This window comes from Phascolarctos cinereus, unplaced genomic scaffold (genome assembly GCF_003287225.1).
Source record: "Phascolarctos cinereus isolate Bilbo 61053 unplaced genomic scaffold, phaCin_HiC Scaffold_5;HRSCAF=322, whole genome shotgun sequence".
NCBI lineage: Eukaryota > Metazoa > Chordata > Mammalia > Diprotodontia > Phascolarctidae > Phascolarctos > Phascolarctos cinereus.
Genome location: NW_027555958.1, coordinates 253,998,894 through 254,024,703, shown reverse-complemented (window position 1 = coordinate 254,024,703; position 25,810 = coordinate 253,998,894). Strand labels below are relative to the sequence as shown.

General features: G+C 37.0%; 1 protein-coding gene across 6 annotated transcripts in view; it reads right to left on the bottom strand.

The window, feature by feature from the left end:
* Nucleotides 1–25,810, bottom strand: part of NDEL1 (nudE neurodevelopment protein 1 like 1) — a 103,217-nt gene that overhangs the window by 62,768 nt on the left and 14,639 nt on the right. For 3 of the 6 annotated variants that reach the window (XM_020966437.2, XM_020966436.2, XM_020966435.2), the window contains one exon: nt 22,678–22,730. The exons of 1 other annotated variant lie outside the window; for it this stretch is intronic. In XM_020966437.2, coding sequence (XP_020822096.1) covers nt 22,678–22,680 — 3 coding nt within the window. In that variant the 5' untranslated portion in view covers nt 22,681–22,730. Of the gene's footprint in view, nt 1–21,857; nt 22,173–22,677; nt 22,731–25,810 lie in introns of all 6 variants that reach the window. 2 more of the 6 variants (XM_078155672.1, XM_078155671.1) reach the window with 1 other exon arrangement.

The window sequence follows — 25,810 nt, the reverse complement described above, 5'->3', positions numbered from 1 at the left end:
CCAGAAAGGGAAAGGAAATATATACTAGATTTATTATGAAAGTAGATAGACAGTACTTACCAACTGACTGAATATAAGGGGTGAGAGAAAGGAGTTGATGACACCTAGGTGACTGGAAGGATAGTGGTACTTTCAACAGTAGTAGGGAAGTTGGGAAGAGGGGAGAACTTGAGTGTGATGGGGTGGGGAGGAAGATGAGTTCAGTTTTGACAATGCTCAGTTTAAGTAGTTGACAGGACATCCGGTTCAAGGTCGGGGGTCAGGAGGTTAGGGCTGACAAATCTATCTGAGAATCATCTACACAGAGAAGGTCATTGATTCCATAGAGCTGATTAGACCACCAAGTGAAATAGTCTAGAGGGAAAAGAGAAGGGGGCCCAGGATGGAATCTTAAGGAACACCCACAGTTAGCAGGAGCAAAAATTACAAGGGAATAAAAGGGAAACAAAAGAAAGAACTAGAATCTAAGGAGGTGACTCAGACTAGGGGATGGCTTAACAAGGGTGGCACATCAACATAATGAAATATAATTGGGCCACATGAAATGACAAAAGAGATGACTTCAGAGAATACTGGGTAGTATGAAATGATACAAAGTGAAGTGAGCTGAACTAGGAGAACAATTTACATAAGGACAGCAACACCGTAAAGAAAACAACTTTGAAAGACTTAAGAATTCAGCTAAATGTAATAACCATCCATCTTCAAAGGACCTATGATAAAACATAATAATTACTGTCTGATAGAGAGTAGATGGACATATGGTACAGGAACAGTGACATAGAAACCATATGGATTTGTTTTGCTTGACAATGCTTGTTACAAGGATCTTCTTTTCTTTTTTTTGGGGGGGGTAGAGGCAGCTTTTTTTCCTCACTTGATTAATCAGGGGATAAAGGGCTAAGGAGGATGGAAGTTAGCAATAATGAAGCCAAAATAGAGGGTCATTGAAATTTTTTTTTTAATTCACAGAAGAGAACCAAAAAGAGTTCAGAAGAAAGCAAAGACAGGCAAGATAATTTTGAAATGTGCAGACGGCAAGTGATATGAAATGGAGAATTATGGTTTCATAGAGAATCCTGTTGTGTGTATAGAACTCTTGGTGGAGGGATGTTATTTACATTCATAATGAAACAAATTTTTTTTAAATGTTAAAAAGTAGTGATTGAATTAAGTCCTGAAGGAAACAAGAGGTTTTATGAGATGGAAGTGATGAAGTGAGTTTATTCAAGGCATTAGAGACAGCTAGTGCAAAAGCGCAGAGACTGGAGATGGAGTGTACTGTGTCAGAAACAGATGAGGCCAGCTTGGCTGCCTTGTAAAGTATAAGATGGGGAGAAATAAATAAAGAAGCTGGAAAGTAAAGCTGGGGACCAGGTGATGAAGAACTTTAAAAACCAATATTTTATCCAAGAGGCAACAGGAAGGCATTGCAGTGGCATGGCCATATTGGTATTTTTTTAAAAACCACTTTGGCAACTGTGTGGAGAATGGACTGGAATGGGGGAGGTATCTGAAGCAGGAAAATCAATTAGGAAGTCACTGCAATAGTCTTGACGAGAGGTGATGGGGGCCTGAATTAAGGTGGTGCCTATGCTGAATACAATAAATGTTGTGGAAGCAAAATCTGGCAAATGACTGGATATGTGAGGTGAGTAACAGTAAAGTCAAGGATAACACTCAAGTTATAAATCTGGAAGACCGGAAGAACTGTGGTGTTTTCAATAGAAATAGAAAGGTCTGGAAAAGAACTAGGTTTGGCAGAGAAAGACAGTAAGTTCTCTTTGGGGCATATTGAGCATGAGATGTTTTCAGAACATCCAATCAGAAATGCCTGATAGGCAGTTACTAATATAAGACAAAAGCTCAGGGAAGAGGCTGGGCCTGGATGTGTAGATTTTGGGGTTATCTGCATAGAGATGATAAATAATTAAGCCCATGATAATGAGATCACCAAGAGTGGGGGGAGAGAGAGAGACAGAGACAGAGACAGAGAGACAGAGAGGGAGGAAAAAAAAGGACAGAAGACAGAGCAGAGCCTTGGGAAATATCTCCAATAAGAAAATGTAACATACAAAGGTAACAGCACAATGAAAAAATTGTTTGAAAATATAACTCAGGGGGCAGCTAGGTGGTGCAGTGGATAAAGCACCGGCTCTGAAGTCAGGAGGACCTGAGTTCAAATACGGCCTCAGGCACATAACACTCACTAGCTGTGTGACTCTGGGCAAGTCACTTAACCCCAACTGCCTTACCAAAAAAAAATAAATACACACACACACCCCTCAGGATTAAAAAATGATTAAGGGCAACAACTTCTAGAATATACAGGCCTCATTCTTAGATAGCTTCAATACCTTTCTTCTAGAAAACATTCAGGAGATGCTAGACATAGTGAGCACTGAATAAAATCACACAGAAATGAAACTGACATAACAGACAGAAATAAATTTTGCTTCCACAACATTTACTGTATGACACTGAAGTCATTTCTAAACCATCCATCCATGTACAATCAGACCATGGACATTTTCAGGCAAAAATCAAAATCAAAATCAAACTAAAATAATATATTTATTGTCACTTAATTGAGACAAATCCAACCTATTTAAACTGGCTGTTGATGTTCCAAAATGTGAAATGGATAAAATAGACACTAACACAGACATATATTTCCTGAGGAAAGATAACCTTTCAATAAATAGGCATTTATTAAGGTATCAACTATGTGCCACTACTATGTTAGGAAATGGTAACACAAATACAATGAATGAAACAATGCCTACTCACAAGAAGCTTAACCCATGTAAATTAATTACCACAATGAGATCACCTAAAAACTACCTCACCAACAAACTATTTATTTGTCAAACAAAGGTATATGGAAGTGAAAGGTAATAATGGTCTGGAATTGAGATGTCAACAATGACAGTGGCAACACTCTTGAGTGTGGCGGAACCTGAATAAAATATAATTGGGAAATATTTAACAAAATAAAATAGAACATAGATAATGTTAATATGTCATTTTATAAGTCAATATGTGGCCTGAAAAGATCCTCATGTACTGTTTAGTAGCACCCCATCCCCTCATTTCTATTTGAGTTTGACACCAATGCTTTAAAATATAAACTCATTTGTAAAATCTTACACGCTATTTTTCTGATGCAAACTAACTGAAGGCAGGGGCTATTACATTTTAGCCTTGGCTTCCTCAACACTTAGCACAGCACCAAGCACATACAAGGAACTTAATAAACGCTTGTTGTCTGACTGACTGGGAAGATTGTGAGCAGTAGTTGCCTCATACATGCAATGGAACAGAAATTAAGTTAAAAGAAAATCTAGTTAGAGACATGACAAAGCAAAAATTATTCCAAGGGTACTTAGGAGTGAAACTGGAAGGGCAAAGAGATGAAAATATAAATGCTGTATCTATATTTTTATAAAAAATTCTTTTCTTCATTGACAGTGGAAGTACCATATTTGGACTCAAATACCAGTGTCCTAAATGTGCTTCTTAACAAAGTAGAAATAGTGAAGAAAACAAAGATGGGAAATGCAGCTGGACTAGACCAAGTATTTGCAAAGAAGTTACATCTTTATGAGTACAAAAAAAAGGCAACAGAGAATATTAATAATTACCGACCCTTATACATACTTTCTAAGTCTATTAAAATTTTATAAGAAACATCTACATACACCATAAGAGTATCCTTAGAATCACAATTGATTTCCAATATGCCTCCTCTTCCTCCCACCTCCCTTTTAACTATTTCCCCCAGCCCAAAAAAAAGACTTCTAGCTAAGATAACTGCCTGAACAGAATGCTGGAAGCCCAGCTCCCATACATCCACTCCAACAATAATCTAAATATTGCGTCAGACCAAATAATGACCAAGAAACACAATTAACTACAGTGAACGACTTAATCCATCCCACCACCATACAAAACAACAAAAGCTCACAGTACAATAGTAAAAGGGGTCCAACAGAAAAGCCAGTACCAATGCAAGCAAACAAGAGGAAAGTCTCTCAGCACAACTAGAAACGGGTCAGGCACATCAACAATCTGAAGGGTTCTGAATTTTGAGAAAGCAAAAGCATAGAGTTCCTAAAACAAAGTCCCAAAGTGGTTGGAAACCCACAGGATGAATGCTGTAAGTAAACCACAGCAACCAGTACAAATGTAGTAGCACTCAGTTTGGGACATCTCAGGCCTAGGGGTTCTGAGTTCCATAGCATTCTGTCCTAAGATGCCACAGAAGGTTCTGAAATCCAGTGTTCTAAATCTCAAAGATCCAGGAGGACCTAAAACCTACCAGCATTTTTATCACAGACATTTCTGAGGGGTGAAGGTCAGCAGGTAGATTCAGAATAAGGAAACTGATTAATCATCCAAAAACGTATTGATGCATACACCTCCCCTTGGCACAATGTCCTACTTCAGGAACCAAGGCTGGAGATAGCACATAAAAAACGAAGATATAAAAAAAATTTAAAAATTTTTAAAAAAACCACTAAGATACCAACCACTAGAATTATAATTATTACAGATCCAGACAATTATTACAAATCCAAAGATAATAAAAAATCTAACCTAGAAGATAGTCCACAAGAAGTATCAAGCATAAATTTGAAGGAAAACATGGATTTTCCATAAGAACTATATGAGTACCTGAGAATTTTTAGTGAAATAAAAGACCTGAAAGAACTAGAAGGCAAAAAAAAAAGTTTAAAGTGTTAAAATGTACCAAAGTAGTGTGCTCCCTAGAAATTAAGTAAACCAAATAAATATAAATCAATGATCACATGCAACAAGAAATGCTGGAAAGCAAAAGACTGCAACAAAGACAGGCAAAAGCAAAAGACAAAAAGGATCAAATATGACAGTATATGCAACATTCTATACCTACAGTCCCTCACCTGTTTGAGAAAAGGGATCTGTTATATCATCTGTTCTACAAAAATAAAGGACAAAGGAGGATATGGGCTATGGGGAGGGTAAGACATAGTAGACAAGGACGAAAGGGAGCAAATGAAAGAATTTTCAGCTTCACAGACAGCAACTCTGAATCATAGGAATAGAATGAATGGGAGTTTACCTCTGCAGGATGGGGAAACAATCAGATGAATTTATTTGTATATCTAATTTTAAAGGAATTTATAAGCTCTTTGCTTTAAGCATAAAACTAGAAACTAGACACTGTTGCTCTCAGAAGGTAGCTAAGTAACAATTACTCAGACATGAGGCATGAGGAAACTCAGGTACAAGAAGAATATGGCAACATGTTCAGGGTGTCTTCATTCAAGTGTAACATATATTCATTGTGAAATAAGTCTACTAGAGTCATGTTACAATTCACAAACACCTAAAATAATCAAATGTGCCTAATATAATGAAAATGGTCAACATCAAAAGAAGGTCTAGAAATCTTTTAAAATTAATATTCATTAACCGTTGCAGGGTGAGAAAGGGGGAAAATCAAGTGAAAGAAAATATCAATTAAAAAGAAACACAATTCAATCTAGTTTTGTTTTTAAGGGGAAATATATACCTTTCTGTTTTGAGAGGTTTTGGTATATGAAAATGTGAGTGTCAATTATGTTGTGCCTTTTTTTTGTATGTATTAAAAATGTGTCAAAAGTTATAAAACTGTGTTTTTCTATGTCTCCTTTCATGTTTTTTATTGTTTCTCCTCTTTTTTACATCACTCACTGCCCCCTCAAATGGCCCTTCCTACCAAAATAGGCTCAGCTAGTAGGAAAAAACTATATTAACCTTTGTCTGTAAATGCACTGTCTCATTTTAAATGTCTGGTTCAACACCCCTCTACCAAGTGCTGGGAGGCATGCTTCAACTAGGTCTTCTGAAGTCATGACTGGTCCTTAAGTTCTTTAGTTTTTCAAAGTTATTTTCCTCTACATTATTGTAGTCATCGTGTAAATTATTCCCTTAGTACTGCTCATTTCACTCTAGCTCATACAATTTCTCTGAATCTGTAATGTTCAACATTTTTTACTATGCTATATTAATATGTTTAGCTGAACCCTGGAGGCACCCACTTTGATTATACAACTAGCAGTTCTTTGCTACAACAAAAAGTACTACTATACAGAGTTCTGCATATAGGGATCCTTTCCCTCCGTTTTTGTTTTTGTTTTTTTAATCTTTTTTTAATCTCTTAGATGCCTAATAATGGTGTCAATGAGGCAAAAGGCATCCACACTTTAGTAACCTCTGAAACATAGCTCCAATTGCTTTAAAGGATGGCTGGCCTAATTCACAGCTCCACCAACAATGCTTTTTAGTGTACCTGTCTTATAACCTCACAACAATTGTCCTTTTATTTGTGCCAATACAATTTCAATTTATATTTTTCATTATTAGTGAGTTAAAGCATTTTCTCATATGATAATAGCTTGGATTTCTTCCATTGAGAACTGCCTTTATTTATCTTACTTTGGAATGGCTTATTCTTATAGATTCACACTAATTCCCTATGAACTTGAATACTAGACTTTTATCAGAGTAACTTGCTGCAACAATTTTTCCCCCAGGTTAACTAAGGGTTCCTTTCTAATTTTAACTATTGGTTTCTCTTGTGCATAAGTTTTTCAATTTTATATAATCCAACTTGTCCATTTTATATTTTATGATCATCTCTATTCCTTGTTTGCCCTTTCCCCTATCCATATTTGTGAAAGGTATCACCTCCTTCCCTGCTCCTCTAGTTTATATATAATCTTTATGTAGATGACATATCTATCCATTTGGAGCTTAATGTGGTACAAAACATGAGATGTTTGTCTAAATTCAACTTCTGAGAGTCTATTTTCCAGTAGTTTTTGTCTAATAGGGAGTCCTTGGGCTTACAAAACCCTATGCTATTTTATTTGACTGTTTCTGAGTCTTGTTTATTAATCTGTTTTAGTGATTAACTTTTCCATTTTTTAAGCAGTACTAAACAAATTTTGTAACAACTGCTATAATCATCATACTAGCCCACACCCCAAATATCTATTCTTGCTTTAGAGTACATATTACAAAATAATATTAGGACAATACTTTAGTCTTGGTCTCTGGTCTAATCTGAACGAGGAAACATATCAGTCTTTCATGAACTATCAATTTTGGAACAATGAAGTCCTTTCTATATCATTTTTCAAAAATAACTTCAATTTTACTAAGAGTTTAGCAGCTCCCAGCTGACTGGCTAGGCATTATATTAAACAGCCTTCTCTTCAGCAATATAATCCTTCTTAAGTATGTCCCATGAACACTTTCTTCTCCTCTATGATCTACAAGCAGCCACGGTCAAATCTGCAGGTAGTACTGATAAACTTCAAGTCAATCTTTAGGGTATGATATTTCAGCAGTATTGGCAGATTTTAACAGGGTGAGAAACAACATGTTGGTCCCTAAAACACAGCATGAAAAAGTTACCAGTCTTCTCACCACAGTGACAAACCCTGTTATCAGACAGATCATAATCAGGAGCTATATTGTTCTGGATCACCCTTAATATGGTACCACTTAGCCAGTCTTCTGGATCTTTTTGAAGATCTTAGTGTACTGGTGGTAGCCCTTCAGATCAGCTCAGGCCACAGATGGGCAGGATATCAATCTCCAATATAGACCACTTTGCACAAGCATTGGTGTGCATTATGGGGGGGCTTTGAGTGTGTTCATGGCTAGAGATGCCTCTGCAACCCTTGTCCTTTGTTATCCTTTTTTTTTAATGCTTCGATCTGTATTCAGACACTATCAGTTCTATCTCTGAGGATGGATAGCATTTTTCATCATAAGTCCTTCAAAGTTGTTTTCGAATATTGTTTTGCTGAGAATAGCTAAGTCATTCACAGCCAATCATCTTACTGTACTTTGTACACAGTACATTTCACTTTGCATCAGCTCATGTAAGTCTTTCCAGGTTTTTCCGAGATCATCACTTCTTACAGCAAAATAGTATTCCATCATAATCACATATCACAACTTTTTCAAACATTCCCCAATTGATGGACATCCTCTCAATTTCCAATTCTTTGCCACCAGAAAAAACTATCTATATTTTTGTACATATAGGTCCTTTTCCTTTTTGTTTTTTATCTCTTTGGGGATGCAGACCTAGTAGTGGTATTACTAGGTTAGAGTATGCATGGTCTCATAGCTCTTTGGGCATAGCTCCAAATTGCTCTACAGAATGGTTGAATCAGTTCACAACTCCCCCAACAATGCATTAATATGTCATTTTTCCCACATTCCCTCCAACACTGGTCATTTTCCTTTTCTGTCCTATTAGCTAAACTAATAGGTATGAGGCAGTACCTCAGAATTGCTTTAATTTGCATTTCTCCAATCAACAATGAGAATATTTTTTCATATGGCTACAGATAGCTTCCATTACTTCATCTGAAAACTTCGTATCTTTTGATCATTTATCAATTGGGGAATGGCTCTTATTTTTATAAATATGATTCAGTTCTCTGTATGTTGAGAAATGAGGCCTTTATCAGAGTAACTTGCTTCAAAGTGTTTTTTTTCAGTTATTATTACTAACTGTATTTCCTTCCATCTTATTCCCCCCATTTATTCTATTCTCTCTCTCCTTTCACTCTGTCCCTACTCAAAAACATTTTGTTTCTAAATATCCTCTCCCTCAATCTGCCCTCCTTTTTATCACCTCCCTCTCTTCTCTTATCACATTCCTCTCCTACTTTCTTGTAGGATAAGATAGAGTTCTATGCACCTATCCCCCCCTTCCCTCTACTGTAAAAATTTTTTTCTTATCTCTTTTATGTGAGATAATTCACCCTATTCTACCTCTCCCTTTCCCTTTCTCACAGTACATTCCTCTCTCTCACCCCTTAGGTTTTTTTTAAATATCATGCCTTTATATTCAACTCACACCTGTGCCTTTGTCTATATATACACTCCTTCCACCTGCCCTAATAATGAGTCACAAATATCATTTTCCCATGTAGGAATGTAAACAGTTTAACCTTATTAAGTCCTTCATAATTTCCCTTTCCTGCTTACCTCTGTATGCTTTTTTTGAGTCTTATATTTAAAGTCAAATTTTCTATTCAGCTCTGGTCTTGTAATCAAAATTCTTGAAAGACCTCTACATCACTGAATATCATTTTTGCCCCCTCACTGATTACACTCAATTTTGCTGGGCAGGTGATTCTTGGTTTTAATTCTAGCTCCTTTGACCTCTGGAATATCATATTACAAGCCCTCCAATCCCTTAATGTAGAAGCTGCTAAATCTTGTGTTATCCTGATTGTGTTTCCACAATACTTGAACTGTTTCTTTCTAACTGCTTTCAATATTTTCTCCTTGACCTGGGAACTCTAGAATTTGCCTATTTATTCCTGAGAGTTTTCATTTTGGGATCTCTTTCAGGAGGTGATGGGTGGATTCTTTAAATTTCTATTTTGCCCTCTGTTTCTATACTATCAGGGCAATTTTCCTTAATAATTTCTTTTTTTTTTTTCATTTTTAGGCAATTGAGATTAAGTGACTTGCCCAGGGTCACACAGCTAGTAAGTGTCAAGTGTTTGGTCTGAGGCTGGATTTGAACTCAGGTCCTCCTGACTTCAGGGACGGTGCTCTATCCACTGCACCACCTAGCTGCCCCACAACAATTTCTTGAAAGGTGATGTGTAGACCCTTTTTTTTTGGGGGGGGGGGATCCTGGTTTCCAGGTAGTCCAATAAGTCTTAAATTATATCTCCTGGATCTATTTTCCAGGTCAGTTGTTTTTCCAGAGAGATATTTCACATTGTCTTCTATTTTTTTCATTCTTTTGGTTTTGTTTTATTGCTTCTTGATTTCTAATAAAGTCATTAGTTTCCGTTTGTTCAATTCTAATTTTTAAAGAATTATTTTCTTCAGTGAACTTTTGTACCTCCTTTTCCATTTGGCCAATTCTATTTTTTAAGAAGTCTTTTTTTTTCCCTTCAGTGAATTTTTGTGCCTCTTTTTCCACTTGGCCAATTCTACTTTTTAAGGTATTCTTTTCCTCAAGGCCTTTTTGTGCCTCTTTTACCATTTTGCCTAGTCTGTTTTTTAAGGTGTTATTTTCTTCAATTTTTTTTGGGGTCTCCTTCACCAAGCTATTGACTCTTTTTTCACGATTTTCTTGTATCACTTTCATTTCTCTTCCCAATTTTTCTTCTACCTCTTTTACCTGATTTTCAAAATCCATTTTGAGCTCTTTTATGGCCTGAGACCATTTCATATTTTTCTTGGAGGCTTTAGAAGTAGGAGCTTTGTTATCTTCTTCTGAGTGTGTTTTGATCTTCCCTGTCACCACAGTAACTTTCTATGGTCAGATTTTTTTTTCTGTTGCTTGCTCATTTTCCCAGCCTATTTCTTGACTTTTAACTCTTTGCTAAAGTAGGGCTCTGCTTCCAGGGTGCAGGATGCACTGTCCCAAGCTTCAGGGGTTTTGTGTGGCTGTTTTCAGAGATATTTCTAGGAACCCGTAAGTTTTCAGTTCTTCTAAGAAGAAGTGTGTTTACTACTCTCCTGGCCTGTGCTCTGGTCTGTGAGTAACCACAAGCACTCTTTTCGGCCCTGAAACTGTGACAAGGGTCTGTGCCCCACTGCAGCCAAAAGCTTTAGTGTGCTAGTGCTCCTCCTCACCCTGGGACTGCCACCCAGATCCAAGAATTGGCAAAGCAACAGAGTTTTGCCTCAGTGCTGGCAAAGAGATCCCTGTAATCTCCATCTGACCAGTTGTTCAACCCCCTTACCATCTGTGAGCTGAGAGCTCCAGAAGCAACTGCTGCTGCTGCTGCGGATTCAGTGACTCTAAAGGCCTGCTCCAAGATCTTTGCTGGGGCCAAGTCTGTGCTGGTGCAGCCTGCACTGGACAGTGCTCCACTCCTACCCAAATGCAACAAACTTTTCCTGCTAACCTTCTAAGCTGTCTCTGGCTGGAAATTATTTCACCCTGTCTTTTTGTAGGTTCTGCTGCTCCAGGAATTGCTTTATGGCATTATTTAAAGGTATTTGGAAGGGTCTGGGGGAGAGCTCAGTTGAGTTGCTGCATTTTCTCTACCATCCCCTTTGTTTTCCTAATGACAACAATCACTGCCTCCTGCCCACACACAGTAAAAACAGGTACTTGCTGTTCCAGCTTCTCCTGGGCCCAATCCAGTTTTTCAGAAACACTACCACTTTACCTGGATCTCCAGCAGGTGAGGTTTCTTCTGCCTTGAAAGAACAAATGCAACTGGATGTAGGCAATGACCCAAATAATCTAGCAGTGTTTTTTCATACTGCTCAAGTCTCTGACCAATTGTTTCTTACCATCATTCTGCCATTTCTTGCAGTTCTTGATAAAGGCCTTTTTGGATTTGTACCAGTTCTTGTAGAATCACCTTTTATACTCAGGAGTGATGTGCTCGACAAATACAGTATTGAATATATGGAGGCCACAGGGATTTGTACATTGCCCACAATGCCTTCAATGACCATGAGAGGAAAGGTGTAGGTTTCTATGGTGTCCATTTCAACAATTTCTCTCTTGTTCACCTTGGAGCCAGTCCTGTCCAATTTCTGAACATGTAGTACGTGACCTTGTAGTACACACCCCCTTCCAAGGCTGTGAGGTAGATGGGCTTAGTAGGGTTATCTCTTCACCTTTTTCTTGCGTCTGCTTTTTTGCTTCTGAGGCAGGAAGCAGAGAACTTCTTGTGAAACATGCTGCTGCTACCACTACAAATAGTAGTGAGTTTTGGTTTTATTGCATCATTCTTACTAAAAACCTATCCATTCTCTAAAGGAAGAGGACAAATCATTCCAGGAAAGATTCCTCCCCAAAACTGATTAGGACATTATCCAACTCAAAGAAAAGTCTTTGATTAATTTAATTAATAGAAGTATTTATTTTACTTAATAGAAATATTTATAAATTTACCTTCGAAAGAAGACAGACTTTTGAGAAAGTTAAAGAAGAATTACATAATTTTGGGAAGATGATTCTCCAAGGTACACCAAAAGTTGTTTTATTTTTTTCTAAACTGAAACTGTTTCCTAATCTTCATACTCAAGTTTAATTTTGTTTAGTCTCTGGTTTTGAAACCTATAGATTTTACAAAGTAAAAGGCTTGGTTTGGAGAGATTTTCCAAGAGATGTTGGATCTCTCTCTTCCTTTGGATTTCTGAATGTCTCTCTCTTTTTCTATCTCTTTGCTAAGATACTAAGACTTAAAATCATTTTAATTAACAAATTTGTCTCTGAGAAGCTTGTGCCAAAATACAGAGTATTGAGGTTTTTATTCCACAATGATTTTTTTAAATATAGTTTGAGATCTGATACTGGCAGGCCCCCTTCAATCCTACTTTTTCCTGTGGCTTCCCTTGAGATTCTAGACCTTTTGTTCCTCCATATGAATTAAATTTTTTCAAGTTCTATAAAGTAATCCTTTGGCAGTATGATTAGCATGGCACTAAATTCATAAATTAATTTAGCTAATCATTATATTAACATAGTCCAACCAGGAGCAATTAATATTTAGGTCTTCATTTAGTAAAGAACATTTAGCACTGAATTCATGGAAATCCTGAATGTGTTTTGAGAGATGAATTCCCAGATATTTTTTCATTTTGAGATGATTTTAAATGAATTTCTTTCTCTATGATGTTCCTATTGAGTTTTATTAATGATAAAAAGAAAAACATTATTTTTATGACTTTATTTTATATGCTGCTCCTTTACTGAAATTGTTTCAATTGATTTTTAGTCAAATCTCTAGGGTTCTCTAAGTAAACTAGACTTGCAAAAAATAATTTTTGTTTATCTTTATTCCTACAATTTCTTTATCCTACATGTTACAAAAGCCACTACTTCAAGATGACATCACATAAGTGATAAAAATGAACATCCTTGCTTTACTTCAGATCTTTTTCAAAAGACCTCTAGCATTTCTTTATTACATATAATTCTTGCTCTTACTATTACACAAATACTATTTACCATATTAAATAAAAGTCCATTTATTCCTATGTTCTTTAGGTGATTAAATGTATATAAGTGGAAGGCATATTTTGTCAAAAGGGGTTTTTTTTTGCATCTATTGACATAATCATGTGATTTATATGGGGTTTTTTTTTTAATTAGCAAAGTCTCATGTTTAGTTTCCTTAATGCTAAACCAACCCTATATTCTTGGTATAAATCCATCCTAGCTATACTGTATAATTTTTAATGTGTTGCTGTATCAGTTTTACTAATATTTTATTCAGCTTTTTGTATGGATATTTATTAGACAATACTCTATAATTTTCTTTCTCCGCTTTGTTTTTCCCAGGTTTGTATAAAAAGAGACAAACAGGATGACATCATCTTTTGCTATCTTTGTAAGCAAGTTAATGCAATACTGGAATTACTGCTCACGTATTATCTGATCATTGTAAATATACATGGATCTTACACAATTTCTTTTTTGATATCAAGTCACCTAGAGTCTCTATTTCTCGTCTTGTTAATCTGGGTATTTAACATTTTTGTATTTATTCATTCATTTCATTTTTCAGTTTTGTTGCCACACAATTAGGCAAAAAGTCTTAACACTTTCCTCTTATTTGTTATAAATTCTTTTTATTTTTTAGATTTAGCCTTTCCTTGTTTTTAAAAAATCAAATAAACTAACAGTTTGTTAATAAACTATGTAAGTTATTTAGGAAGGAACTTATTTGAAAAGAACACCTGAGAAAAGGTAAGTAGTCAAAGAGAAATTAGGCTTAGACCAACACTTTCCACCATATTCCACAATAAATGCAAAATAGACACTGACCTAAATATCCATACCATAAAAAAAATTATATCATACTATTAAAAAAATTAGAAGAGAAGATCATAAACCTTTCACAGATATGGGTAGGGGATGAATACGTAGCTAACAAGGGATAGAAGCAATTACAAAAGATAAAATAGATAATTTTGATTACATTAAATTAAAAGCTTTTGTATAAACAAAATTAATTCATTCAGCATAAAAACGGAAGTGGTCAATCGGAGGAAAACTCCTTTGTATCACTATTTTTGACATACAGACAACTACGATAAATATGTAAAATCAAAAGCCATTCTCAAAAACACTACTAAGAGCACAGAAAAACAATTCTGAAGCTAGAAAACCAGTGGCAAAAAAAGACAAATGATGGCAGCAGTCAATGCTAAAGAAGCTATAGAAAGACAGGTATATTAATGCATGGCTAGTGGAGCTATAAATTGGTATAACCATTCTGGAAAGCAATATGGAATTATGCAAAGAAAATGACCTATCCATACCCTTTGTCCCAGTGACTCCACTACTAGGCATATACCCCGAGGACGACAATGACAAAAAGAAAAGCTCTTTTACACCAAAGCAGCACTTTTTGTAGTGGCAAAGAATTGGAAATAAAGTAGATGCCCACTGACTGGGGCACAGCTAATAAATTGTGGTATGGAATGGAATATTACTATACCACAGGAAAAGATGGCTATGACAAAAACTAGAGAAACACAATAAGCATAACCAGGAAAACAATATACATGGTTTTAAAAATAATTTCATTTCTTCATCAGCTGTAAATCATTTTTTCATTTTTTTTGCTTCTCTCTCGTCTTTTATTTTTCAGAATTTCTATTCTGATTTTTATTTGGGAGGTGATTTGTTCTAAATCATTTATTTGTTCTTTTTATCTTTTATGGATGAATATTTAGAAACACAAATTTCCAACAAGGATCCTTTTGGTTGTATTTCAAAAGTTTTGGTATGTTGCCTCACTGTTGTCATTTTGATAAAATTATTGTTTCTATTATTTCTATAATTGTTTGACCCATACATTCTTTAGGGTATCAGGCTACATTTAATTTTTAATCCTTTCCTCAAATACCCTTAATTGCATTTTTGTGTGTGTGTGTGTATAGTCGGCAGCAAAAGATATTAGTTTCTGCTTTTCCGCATTTGTTTGCAATGCATTAGAACATGGTCACTTTTGTAAAGTGTGTGATACAAAGTTAAAAGATATGCATACTTCTTTTGATTCCCATTCAATAATCACCAGAAGTCTATGACAGCTAATATCTATAAAATTCTACTCAGTTCCTTAAGTTTTTCTTATTTATGTTTTTATTAGCTTTGTCTAGGTCTAAAAAGAACACAATGAGTTCTTCAAGTTTTATAGGTTTGCTTTGTTTCTCCCTATATTTCAATTAGCTTTATCTTTAAACACTATGCCATTCAGGGCATATATATTGAGTACTGTCAGTCAGTCATATAGCATTTATTAATTACCTATTATATACCTGGCAGTGTGCTAAATGCTGAGGATAAAAGGCAAATAGTCTCTGCTCTCAAGGAACTGACAGTCTAAAGGGGAAAACGACATGCAAACTATGTATAGGCAAGATATACACAGGTCACAATTAATTTAAGTTCAAATAATGCAAAATCCAATTTAGTGAGAATTATAAAACAATACCAGATCACATTTAATGTAAGTCAAAATTCAATTAATGTGATAGAAGCAAGCTAGTCAAGGGTTTTAACATGCCACTAACTTGTCAGTCTACACCTGCCTATAGTGGATCGTGGATATGATGTGCTACTGTGTACTATTTAACAAGAATTGTGTTGTTGGGAGTTTTTTTTTAAAGAGCCCTTAAAGAAATGATATTAAAAGGACATTTTTTTTAAGAGGACATTTTCAATCCACTCCTTTAAGGAGGTGGGAGGTCCACAGGTGTTACACATCATATTTTTTAGACTTTTTTAATGTATTGATCAATTGTAGTTATTTTTTCTACTTTTTCTTTCCTTTTTTTTGTCTTTAAAAAAATACTATTTGTATACGGAGTGGTCCCCTGGGAGAAGAAGAGATACTAAAGAAATCCATGATAACGACATCAATAAAAAAAATGCCAGTTTCAAAGTGGTCAGTCAATAAACATTAAGTACCTACTATGTGCTAGCTACCTGGCTAAGCTTTGGGAATATAAGGAAAAGCAAAAGACAGTCCTTGCCCTCAAGGAACTCACAATCTAATAAAGGAAGACAACACATAAAAGAAACTGAAGTGGGGGTGGTAAGGAAGAGCATTACCAGGTATAGGAAAGGGCATCATCAAGTCTAAAAGAGTGTGGCCTTCCCCAGTCAAAGGGAGGAAGGGACCCCAGGGGCATGGACCACTGAAGAAATGTGAGTTTCAGGACTGACGTTATATTACAATACAATGAAATTCCAGAAAGCATAATGAAATCAAGGAGAGTACAACCAGGCTAGATATGAGAAAGGGGTAAAGTTGGGGGGAAGGAGGAGTGGCAGCTTTAATAAAATGAACAAAAGGAAGAATACTTCAGGTGGAAACACTGCCTTCACAAAAAATAAGCTTGTTATTGCATTAGAACAAAAATCTGATGTAACTGAATGGTATGAATATGGTCCTATGGTAACACTACAACAGAATGAAATTTTGTAATGTCTGAATCTATGGTATGGAATATTATATAACATGTAAGTAAAAAAAGGGGCATCAGTTTTTTGCACTCTGCAAACAACTACAAGGAACAAGAGTGTTACACTGATGGAAACGGCACATCTTTTAGCTGTGTGAATTGAAAACCATAATCAAAACACATTGCTTTTAGCACCCATTCAGATAAAAGTATCAAATATATGATAGTAAAAGAAAATGGAAATAAAGTAGATAATGAGGAAATAATACATAACGTTAAAACTACCAGAGAGGTGGCCAGAGTACAGATGAGGATATGGCAGTTAGTTGTCTTGATTTTTTGAAGAAAATAATCAAATAAGGTTACATTAATCAATAAATTTTTAATTTGGTGGATGAAATAGACTTATTCTGTGAAAAGGATGCCTTCCAGAACTTACAATTCTAAGAAAGAAAAACTCACCTTAATTTAAAGTGTCTAAGGATCACCCAACACTTTTATTAAGAGGTAATTTAAGGGATTTTATTTTTTATATTTATTATTATTATAATTAATATTGTGGTATTTATATTTTATATTTTAATTAGGGGATTTAAATTAAAACCAATGCTTGTTTATATATTGAAATCCTTGTACTCTGAGAAACTACAATCATCTATTGCTTCCAGTTCTTTGGTGGTCAAATAAAGCATAAGTAACTAAAGCTATTTTCTAATACTGCTGAAAAATACTTCAAGGACAATATCTTTTTAAAGAATTATTAATTTTTGATAATGCCCCTGGTAACTTGGTTTATGGTACGAGAATGGAGCATGTAAGTCTGCGAAGATCTAAATAAAGCTCTCTGCACCTACCAGCAAAGGTATGAAAATTTAAAGAACTAGAAAATAGCTAGAGTACATCACCAAAATATTTTAAACAATAAAGATATTTTCATCACATATCAGTACAGGCTTATCTTTAACCTATCTCCCAGGGTTGTTGTGAAGATCAAGTAAGATAATATTTGTAAGGCTCTTAGCATAGTGCCTGAAACATGGTAGGTACTTGTTTCCTCCCTTTGGATATAATATTCAGTAATTATTTTTTTTAAATTTTGCTTTCTATAACTACTTTATTACCTTGTTTGTAATAAACCTGAATCAGAAATACATTTTTATTATACTCTTATGTTAAGAAAATATTTTTAAAACTTATTTTCTAAAAATCTTCATTGCATACTTCCATTGGGCTAAAACCAACTGCCCAATTTACAGATATTTATAACTTTGAAAAATGCAAATTCAAATATGCAAATACTTTGCAGGATTCATTATTTGCAGTAATCAGGACCTGAGCAGGACAACTTGGAGGTAATCTCAGAGGGAGGACACTATCAGTAAAGGGGATTAGGATAAATTTCTTGTAGAAGGTAGGATTTTAACTGGAACTTGAAAGAAGCCAGGGAAGTTAGAAGGCAGAGATGAGAACAGAAAGTGTTACAGGAATAGAGGACAGCCAGTGAAAATGCTGGGAGTTGGGAGATGGAGTGTCATGTGTGAGAAACAACAAGGAGACCAGTGACACTGGATCACAGAGTTACGTGGAAGGCAATAAAGTGTAATCAGACTGGAAATGTAGGAAGGGGCCAACAGGGATGGGGAACCTGAGGCCTCAAGACCACATGTGGCCCTGTAGGTCCTCAAGTTCAGCCCTTTGACTGAATCCAAACTTCATGGAACAAATTCCCAGGGTCAGGTTATGAAAGGCTTTAAGAGTCAAAAAGGGGTGTGGGGAGGCAGTGCCAAGATGGTGGAGTAAAGACAGGGATTTGCTCAAGTTCTCCCCCCAAACACCTTCGAAAAATGACTCTAAACAAATTCTAGAGTGGCAGAACCCACAAAAAGACAGAGTGAAACAAATTTCTAGTCCAATACAACCTGGAAGATCAACGGGAGAGGTCTGTTGCACCAGGGCGAGAGAGGAGCACAGTCCAGCATAAGCCATACCGGTACAGAAAGAGGCCTGGTGAACCTGGTGCAGGCCTCGGAGGACTAAATCATGACAGCTATAGTGGTTTACAGCCTTTTGAACTCACAAATTCTAAAGATAACTTAGAAGGTCAGTAGGAAAGGTCTGTTGGACCTGAGTGAGAGAGCAGCACAGTCAAGCCCTGGCCCCAGTACAGTTCTGGTGTGGTGGCAGCTGCAGCAGCAGCACCTGCTTCCAGAGCTCTCAGCCCACAGAGGGTAAAGAGATCAAACTACTGATCAGAAGGAGATTACAGGGGTCTCTTTGCTGGCACTGAGGCAGGATTCTGTTGCTTTGCCCATACTTGGATCTGGGTCACAGTCCCGGGGTGAGTAAGAGCACTGGCATAGCAGAGTTTGTGGCAGCAGTGGGAATCCTCCTCACAGTTCCAGGGCAGAAAAGATTGCCTGTGGTCACTCACAGATTAGAGGACAGGCCAGGAGAGTAGTAAACACCTCTCCTTAGATCACATCACTCTGGAAGAACTAAAAACTTACAGGTCTTTGGAAGTATCTCTGAAAACAGCTGCACAAAACCCCTGAAGCTTGTGACAATACACCCTCCACAATGGAAGCAAAGCCCTACCTTAACAAAGAGTTAAAAAGTCAAGTAACTGGCTGGGAAAATAAGCAAACAATGGGAAAAAAAACTCAGACTAAAGAAATTTGCTTTAGTAACAAGGAAGATCAAAACATACACTCAGAAGAAGACAACAAAGTCAAAGCTCCTACATCCAAAGCCTCCAAGACAAATATGAATTGGTCTCAGGCTACAGAAGAGCTTAAAAAGAATTCTGAAAATCAAGTAAGAGAATAAGAGGAAAAACTAGGAAGAGAAGTGAGAGTGATCCAAGAAAATCATGAAAAATTAGTCAATAGCCTGCTAAAAGAGACTCAAAAACATACTGAAGAAAATAACACCTTTAAAAAATAGACTAGACCAAATGAAAAAAGAGGTCCAAAAAGCCAATGAGGAGAAGAATGCCTTAAAAAGTAGAATTGGCCAAATGGAAAAGGAGGTCCAAAAGCTCACTGAAGAAAATTATTCCTTAAAAATTAGAATGGAGCAAATGGAAGCTAATGATTATGAGAAATCAAAAAATTATAAAACAAAACCAAAAGAATGAAAAAAAAAGAAGATAATGTGAAATATCTCATTGAAAAAACAATTTACCTAGAAAATAGATCCAGGAGAGATAATTTTAAAAGTAGTAGACTACCTGAAAGCCACAATCAAAAAAAGAGCCTAGACATCATCTTTCAAGAAATTATCAAGGAAAACTGCCCTGATATTCTAGAACCAGAGGCTAAAATAGAAATTGAAAGAATCCACCTATTACCTCCTGAAAGAGACCCCAAAATAAAAACTCTCAGGAATATTACAGCCAAATTCCAGAGTTCCCAGGTCAAGGAGAAAATATTGAAAGCAGCTAGAAAGAAAACAATTCAAGTATTGTGGAAACACAATCAGTATAACACAAGATTTAGCAGCTTCTACATTAAGGGATTAGAGGGCTTGGAATATGATATTCCAGAGGTCAAAAGAACTAGAATTAAAACCAAGAATCCCCTACCCAGCAAAACTGAGTGTAATCAATGATGGAACAAAATTGATATTCAATGATGTACAGAAATTTAATGCATTCTTGACCAGAGCTAAATAGAAAAACTGACTTTCAAATACAAGACTCAAGAGAAGCATGAAAAAGTAAACAGGAAAGAGAAATCATAACGGACTTACTAAAGTATAACTGTTTACATTCCTAAATGGAAAGATGATATTTGTAACTCATGAGACCCTTCTCATTATATATATACAACACACACACACACACACACATATATATATATATATACACACACAATATATATATATACACACACTATATATATATATATATATATATATATATATATATATATAGACAGAGGACACAGGGTGAGATGAATATGAAGGGATGATATCTAAAAGATAAAATTAAGGGGTGAGAGAGGAATGTACTGGGAGAAGGAGAAAGGGAGAGGTAGAATGGGGTAAATTAATTCACATAAAAGAGGCAAGAAAACCTTTTACAGAGGAGGGAAGGAGGGGGGAGGTGAGAGGGAATGAGTGAACCTTACTCTCATCAGATTTGGCTTAAGGAGGGAATAACATACACACTCAATCGGGTATGGAAATCTATCTTACCCAACCTTACCCCCCTAGGAAAGTAGGGGGGAAAAGGAATGGGGGGGGTGGTGATAGAAGGGAAGGCAGATTAGTGGAGGAGGTAATCAGAAGCAAACACTTTTGAGGCAGGACAAGGTCAAAGGAAAGAATAAATTAAACAGGGTGGGGGGGGGAAATATAGTTAGTCTTTCACAACGTGACTATTATGGAAGTGTTTTACATGACTACACATGTAAAACCTACAGCAAATTGCTTGCCTTCTCAATGAAGGTGGATTGAGAGGGAGGAAGGGTGAGAATTTGGAACTTAAAGTTTTAAAAACAGATGTTAAAACTGTTTTTACGTACAACTGGGAAATAAGATACACGGGCAATAGGGTATAGAAATCTACCTTACTCTTCAGGACAATAGAAGGGGAATAGGATAAGACAAAGGGGGGGAAGGGGGAGACTGAGAGAAGGGGAGGCAGATTAGGGAAAGGGGTAATCAGAATGCCTGCTGCCAAAAGGTGGGTGGAGGGAAGAGATGGGGAGAAAATTTGGAACTCAAAATCTTGTGGAAGTAAATGCTGAAAACTAAAAATAGCTAGTTAGCTAACTAGATAGATAGATAGATAGATAGATAGATAGACAGACAGACAGACAGACAGACAGACAGACAGATAGATAGATAGATAGATAGATAGATAGATAGATAGACAGATAAAGCCAAACAGGATTTTAAATTTGATACTGGGGGAAATTTCTGCAGTTTATTATACCTTTTTCCTGTGTGTCTCTTTTAAGCATTTCTTTTTTTTACTACCGCTTTATCATATGATTCGCACCCTGCTTTTTCTGATTCATCTGAAGCAATAATATGACTCCAGCCCATAATGTAAGCTCCAAATATTTTTCTAGTTTGTTTCCTGTAAACATGTTATTGTTGATTCTGCTACCCTCCTATTTTATGTGAGTTCATTCAGCTCACATTCACAGTTATGATCACCATTTTTCCTCCATTATATCTTATATTTTTTTCCCTCTCTTTGCTTCTTGTACTTTCACAAAGAAGGTGAAGAGATAAAAGGAACAGATTCAATACTAGTAAAATACAACTGAAGCAGGGTGAGGGTGTAGGGTGTGTTCAGGGAGGACTAGCAGCTCTGGTGTAAGGGCTGCCAAGCCCTCTTCAGGTCTGCTTTCCACCTTTGGTGTCTACCTGCTTCACCAAACTCTCACCTGTGGCTCCAAGAAGCAATAGCATGCACAGCGGCCACACCCTGGTAAACCTTTTTTGCAGAGAGGCTAAACCAGGTTGAGGGTAACAGAGGGGTCTCAAACCCTTTGGTAAGTTAGGGTGATGTCTACCCTAAGCATGTGAAGACTTCGTCCAGTGGAATGGGCAGACGAGAACAAATTTGTTCCAACAGGCCATGCAGGTGCTGTAAAGTGCTTAGAGCTTGGTTAGACATCAAAGACACCAAGGTCATCCACCGAATCCTGAACCATCGTCAGTCGTCTTGACTTTTGTCTTGTCACTGGACTTTGATGACTCTGGAAGAGAGAGTGAGGCCTAAGAAGTCAAGCAACTCTGCCTCACTTAAATCCAATTTATGTGCAAAGCTAAAGACATTATCTACACCATTTTATCATTTTTACCTACCTCAAAGTCCTGTGGCAACAGGCAAGTGACGAAGCAGCAGGTGCAGATACACTGGGAGCTGATAGATATACTGGGAGCTGTAGTCACAACCCTGCACACAGGCAGCCCCAGCCAAAGAGTTATCTTCTCACTAGACTGAAGCAGCAGTGGGATTTGACAGCCCCCTGGGTGTCTAAGCAGCCTTTTCAAAGGCTCATGCTGCTCACCTCCTGCTGTGAGGAAGGGCCTAGAAAGGGGCCCTAAAAATTGTCTGCTTCACCCAACCCTGGCCTGCTCACCACGGCAGGCAAGGATCCCACCCTGCGGTAGAAACACACACACACACACACACACACACACACACACACACACACACACAAGATGTACAAAAATTTTTGCAAAGATGATTCCACTCACCATTGATACGTGGAATGTGCACACGCTTATGGACAACACGAAATCCAGTAGACCTGAAAGACGAACAGCTTTTGTTGCAAGAGAACTCAACAGGTATCACATCCAAATAGCAGCCATGAGTGAAATAAGGCTAGCAAATGAAGGCCAGCTTATTCAAGACAGAGCTGGATACATGTTTTTCTGGAGTGGCCACACTGAAAGGGAGTGCCATAAAGCTGGCATAACTTTTGCAATCAAAAATAATCTAGTCAACAAGCTTGTATGTCTACCAAAAGGAGTGAACAACAGGCTCATGATGAGACTGCCACTTGAGGAAAGTGTCATGCCACCATCACCAGTGCTTATGTTCCTACCACGACGAACCCTGATAAGGTCAAAGAAAAATTTTGGGAAGACCTGGAGACCCTCATCATCAATATGCTAGAAAAAGGACAAGCTTATAATTCTGGGTGACTTTAATGTAAGAGCAGACACAGACTACCAGACATGGTAGGGAGTCCTTGGGAGGAATGCAGATTGAAACAGCAACGATAATAGTCACTTAATACTTAAGATTTGTGCATCTCATAACCTTCTCATCACCAACACTGTCTTCTGTTTGCTTAAACACAATACAACTTTGTGGATGCACCCTGGCAGCAAACATTGGCATTTAACAGACTATGTGACTGTAAGGAGAAGAGACCCACAGGATGTGAGAGTGACAAAGGCGACATGTGATGCAAAGTGCTGGACTGATCACAGACTTATCCTTTCCAAACTAAATATTCACATTCAACAAAAGCAGGGGCCCCAGGCAAGATGACTACCAGAAGACAATGTCAACAGATTAGAGTGCTTCTCCAAGAAGGAACAGTTCATTACTAACTTGGAGGTAAAGCTGAGCCAACACACAGTTGGCCATAGTGGATCAGAAAAGGAATGGGCAGCTTTCAGAAATATGGTGTACAGCATTGCATTTACTCATCTGGGCCAGAACTCTCACAAACATCAAGACTGGTTTGATGAAAATGATGGGGAAATTTTGAAGTTGATAAATGAAAAATGAGAACTCCACAGAGATTACTATCCATCCATCTCTAGGAAGGCAGCATTTATCTCCATCAAAAGGAAAGTGCAAGCAAAACTCAGAGAGATGCAGTGAGAAGGCAGAAGAAAAACAGTTGTACAGTGATAGTAACAATCCACAGCACTTTTATGATGCCCTCCTGAATGCTATTTATTGGCCAAAGACCTATGATGCATGTCAACTACTCAGTGCTGATGGAGCCACATTGATTAGTGATAAGGACATGATCCTGGAGAGATGGGCTGAACACTTCACAATGTTCTCAATGTCATCCATCAATCAATGTTAAAACCATTGACTGTATACCTCAAGTTGAAGTTAATCCCTCTCTAGCTGAACTTCCAACTGAAGAAGGGGGTTTTAGATACCATTAAGCTCCTCTCATGTGGCAAAGTACCTGGTGCTTCTTCTATTTCAGCTGAGATTGACAAGGCAGGGGGTCCACTGCTCATACAAAAGCTGACTGAAATTTTCCAGGTTATGTGGCAAGAGGAGGTTATTCTCCCAGGAGTTCAAGAATGCCTCCATTGTCTAACTCTATAAAGGTAAAGGAAATAGACTGTCCTATGACAATCACAAGTGGGGCTGGGGGAATGTCTTTCTTAGTCATTGCTGGCAAGATTCTTACCAGAGTCCTCCTTCATAGACTGATCCTTCACCTATTTGTACAAAAATATACATAGCAGCTCTTTTTCTAGTAGCAAAGAATTGGAAATTGAGAGGAAGCCCATCAATTGGGGAATGGCTGAATAAGTGGTGGTATATGATGGGAATGGATTATTACTGTATTATAAAAAATGATGAGCAGGATAATTTCAGAAAACTGGAAAGACTTACATGAACTGACGCAAAGTTAGGAGAACACTGTACATAGTAACAGCAATACTGAACAATGATCAACTATGAATGATTTAGCTATTCTCAGCAATACAATGATCCAAGACAATTCCAAAGGACTTATGATGAAAAATGCTATCCACCTCCACAGAAAGAACTGATGGAACCTGAAGGAAGATCAAAACATATTATTTTTCACTTTCTGTATTTTTTCCTATGGGTTTTTCTTCCTTTGTTTCTGTGTCTTCTCTCACAACATAACTAATATGGTAATATGTTTTGCACGATTAAACATGTATAACCTATATCAAATTGCTTACTTTCCCAGAGAAGGGGGAGGTGAGGGAGAGAGAGAAAGTTTGGAACTCAAAAATTTTTAAGTCAATGTTAGAAAATATTTTTACATGTAACTGGGGAAAAATAAAATATTTTTTTAAAAAATAGGCCGATCCTTCACCTTGCAAGATGGTCATCTACCTAAGAGACAGTGTGGCTTCAAAAAAGGCTAAGGAACAGGTGATAACAGTGTTTGCTGCCTGATAACTCCAGAAGTGCCAGCAGCAGAACCAGTTCACCAATCTGTCCAAGGCCTTTGATACTGTCAGTCACGAGGGCTTGTGGAAAATTAAAATTTGGATGTCCAGAGAAGTTCATCAGTACTGTACATCAGTCTCATGACAGCATGCCCATACAGGTTCCAGATAATGGATGAAGCTGCTCTCACACTTTCCCAGTCACCAATGGAGCAAAGTAAGGGTGTATACTTGCTCCCATACTAATTTTTAGCATTATATTTTCAGTAATGTTGTCAGATGCCTTCAATGAGGACAAAAACAGTATCAAAGTCAGCTACACACTGAGGTTAAATTATTTAACTTGAAAAGGTTACAAGCCAAGACTAAAGTAGAGGGAGAGTTGCTGTCAAAAACCCACCATTACCTTGCAGTAGCTGAAAAGAAATGTGCAATGTGCAAATTTAGAGACATCTTCACTCCAAATATGACTATTTGTGCCCAAACTGTGGTAGAGCCTTCTGAACTCAACCACAGTGACAGTCATTTTAGTCCCCTTACAGAATGAAGGACAACAATCATAACTGAAATGTAATCTCACTCCTCTGCACTTCCTCTCTTCACAAAGCCCAGACCTAGATCACTGTTTTTTCCCCTTTCTTTCCTTCCTTTTAATCCCCCTTGTTCAGGACAGATCTAATCTACACTGACACTC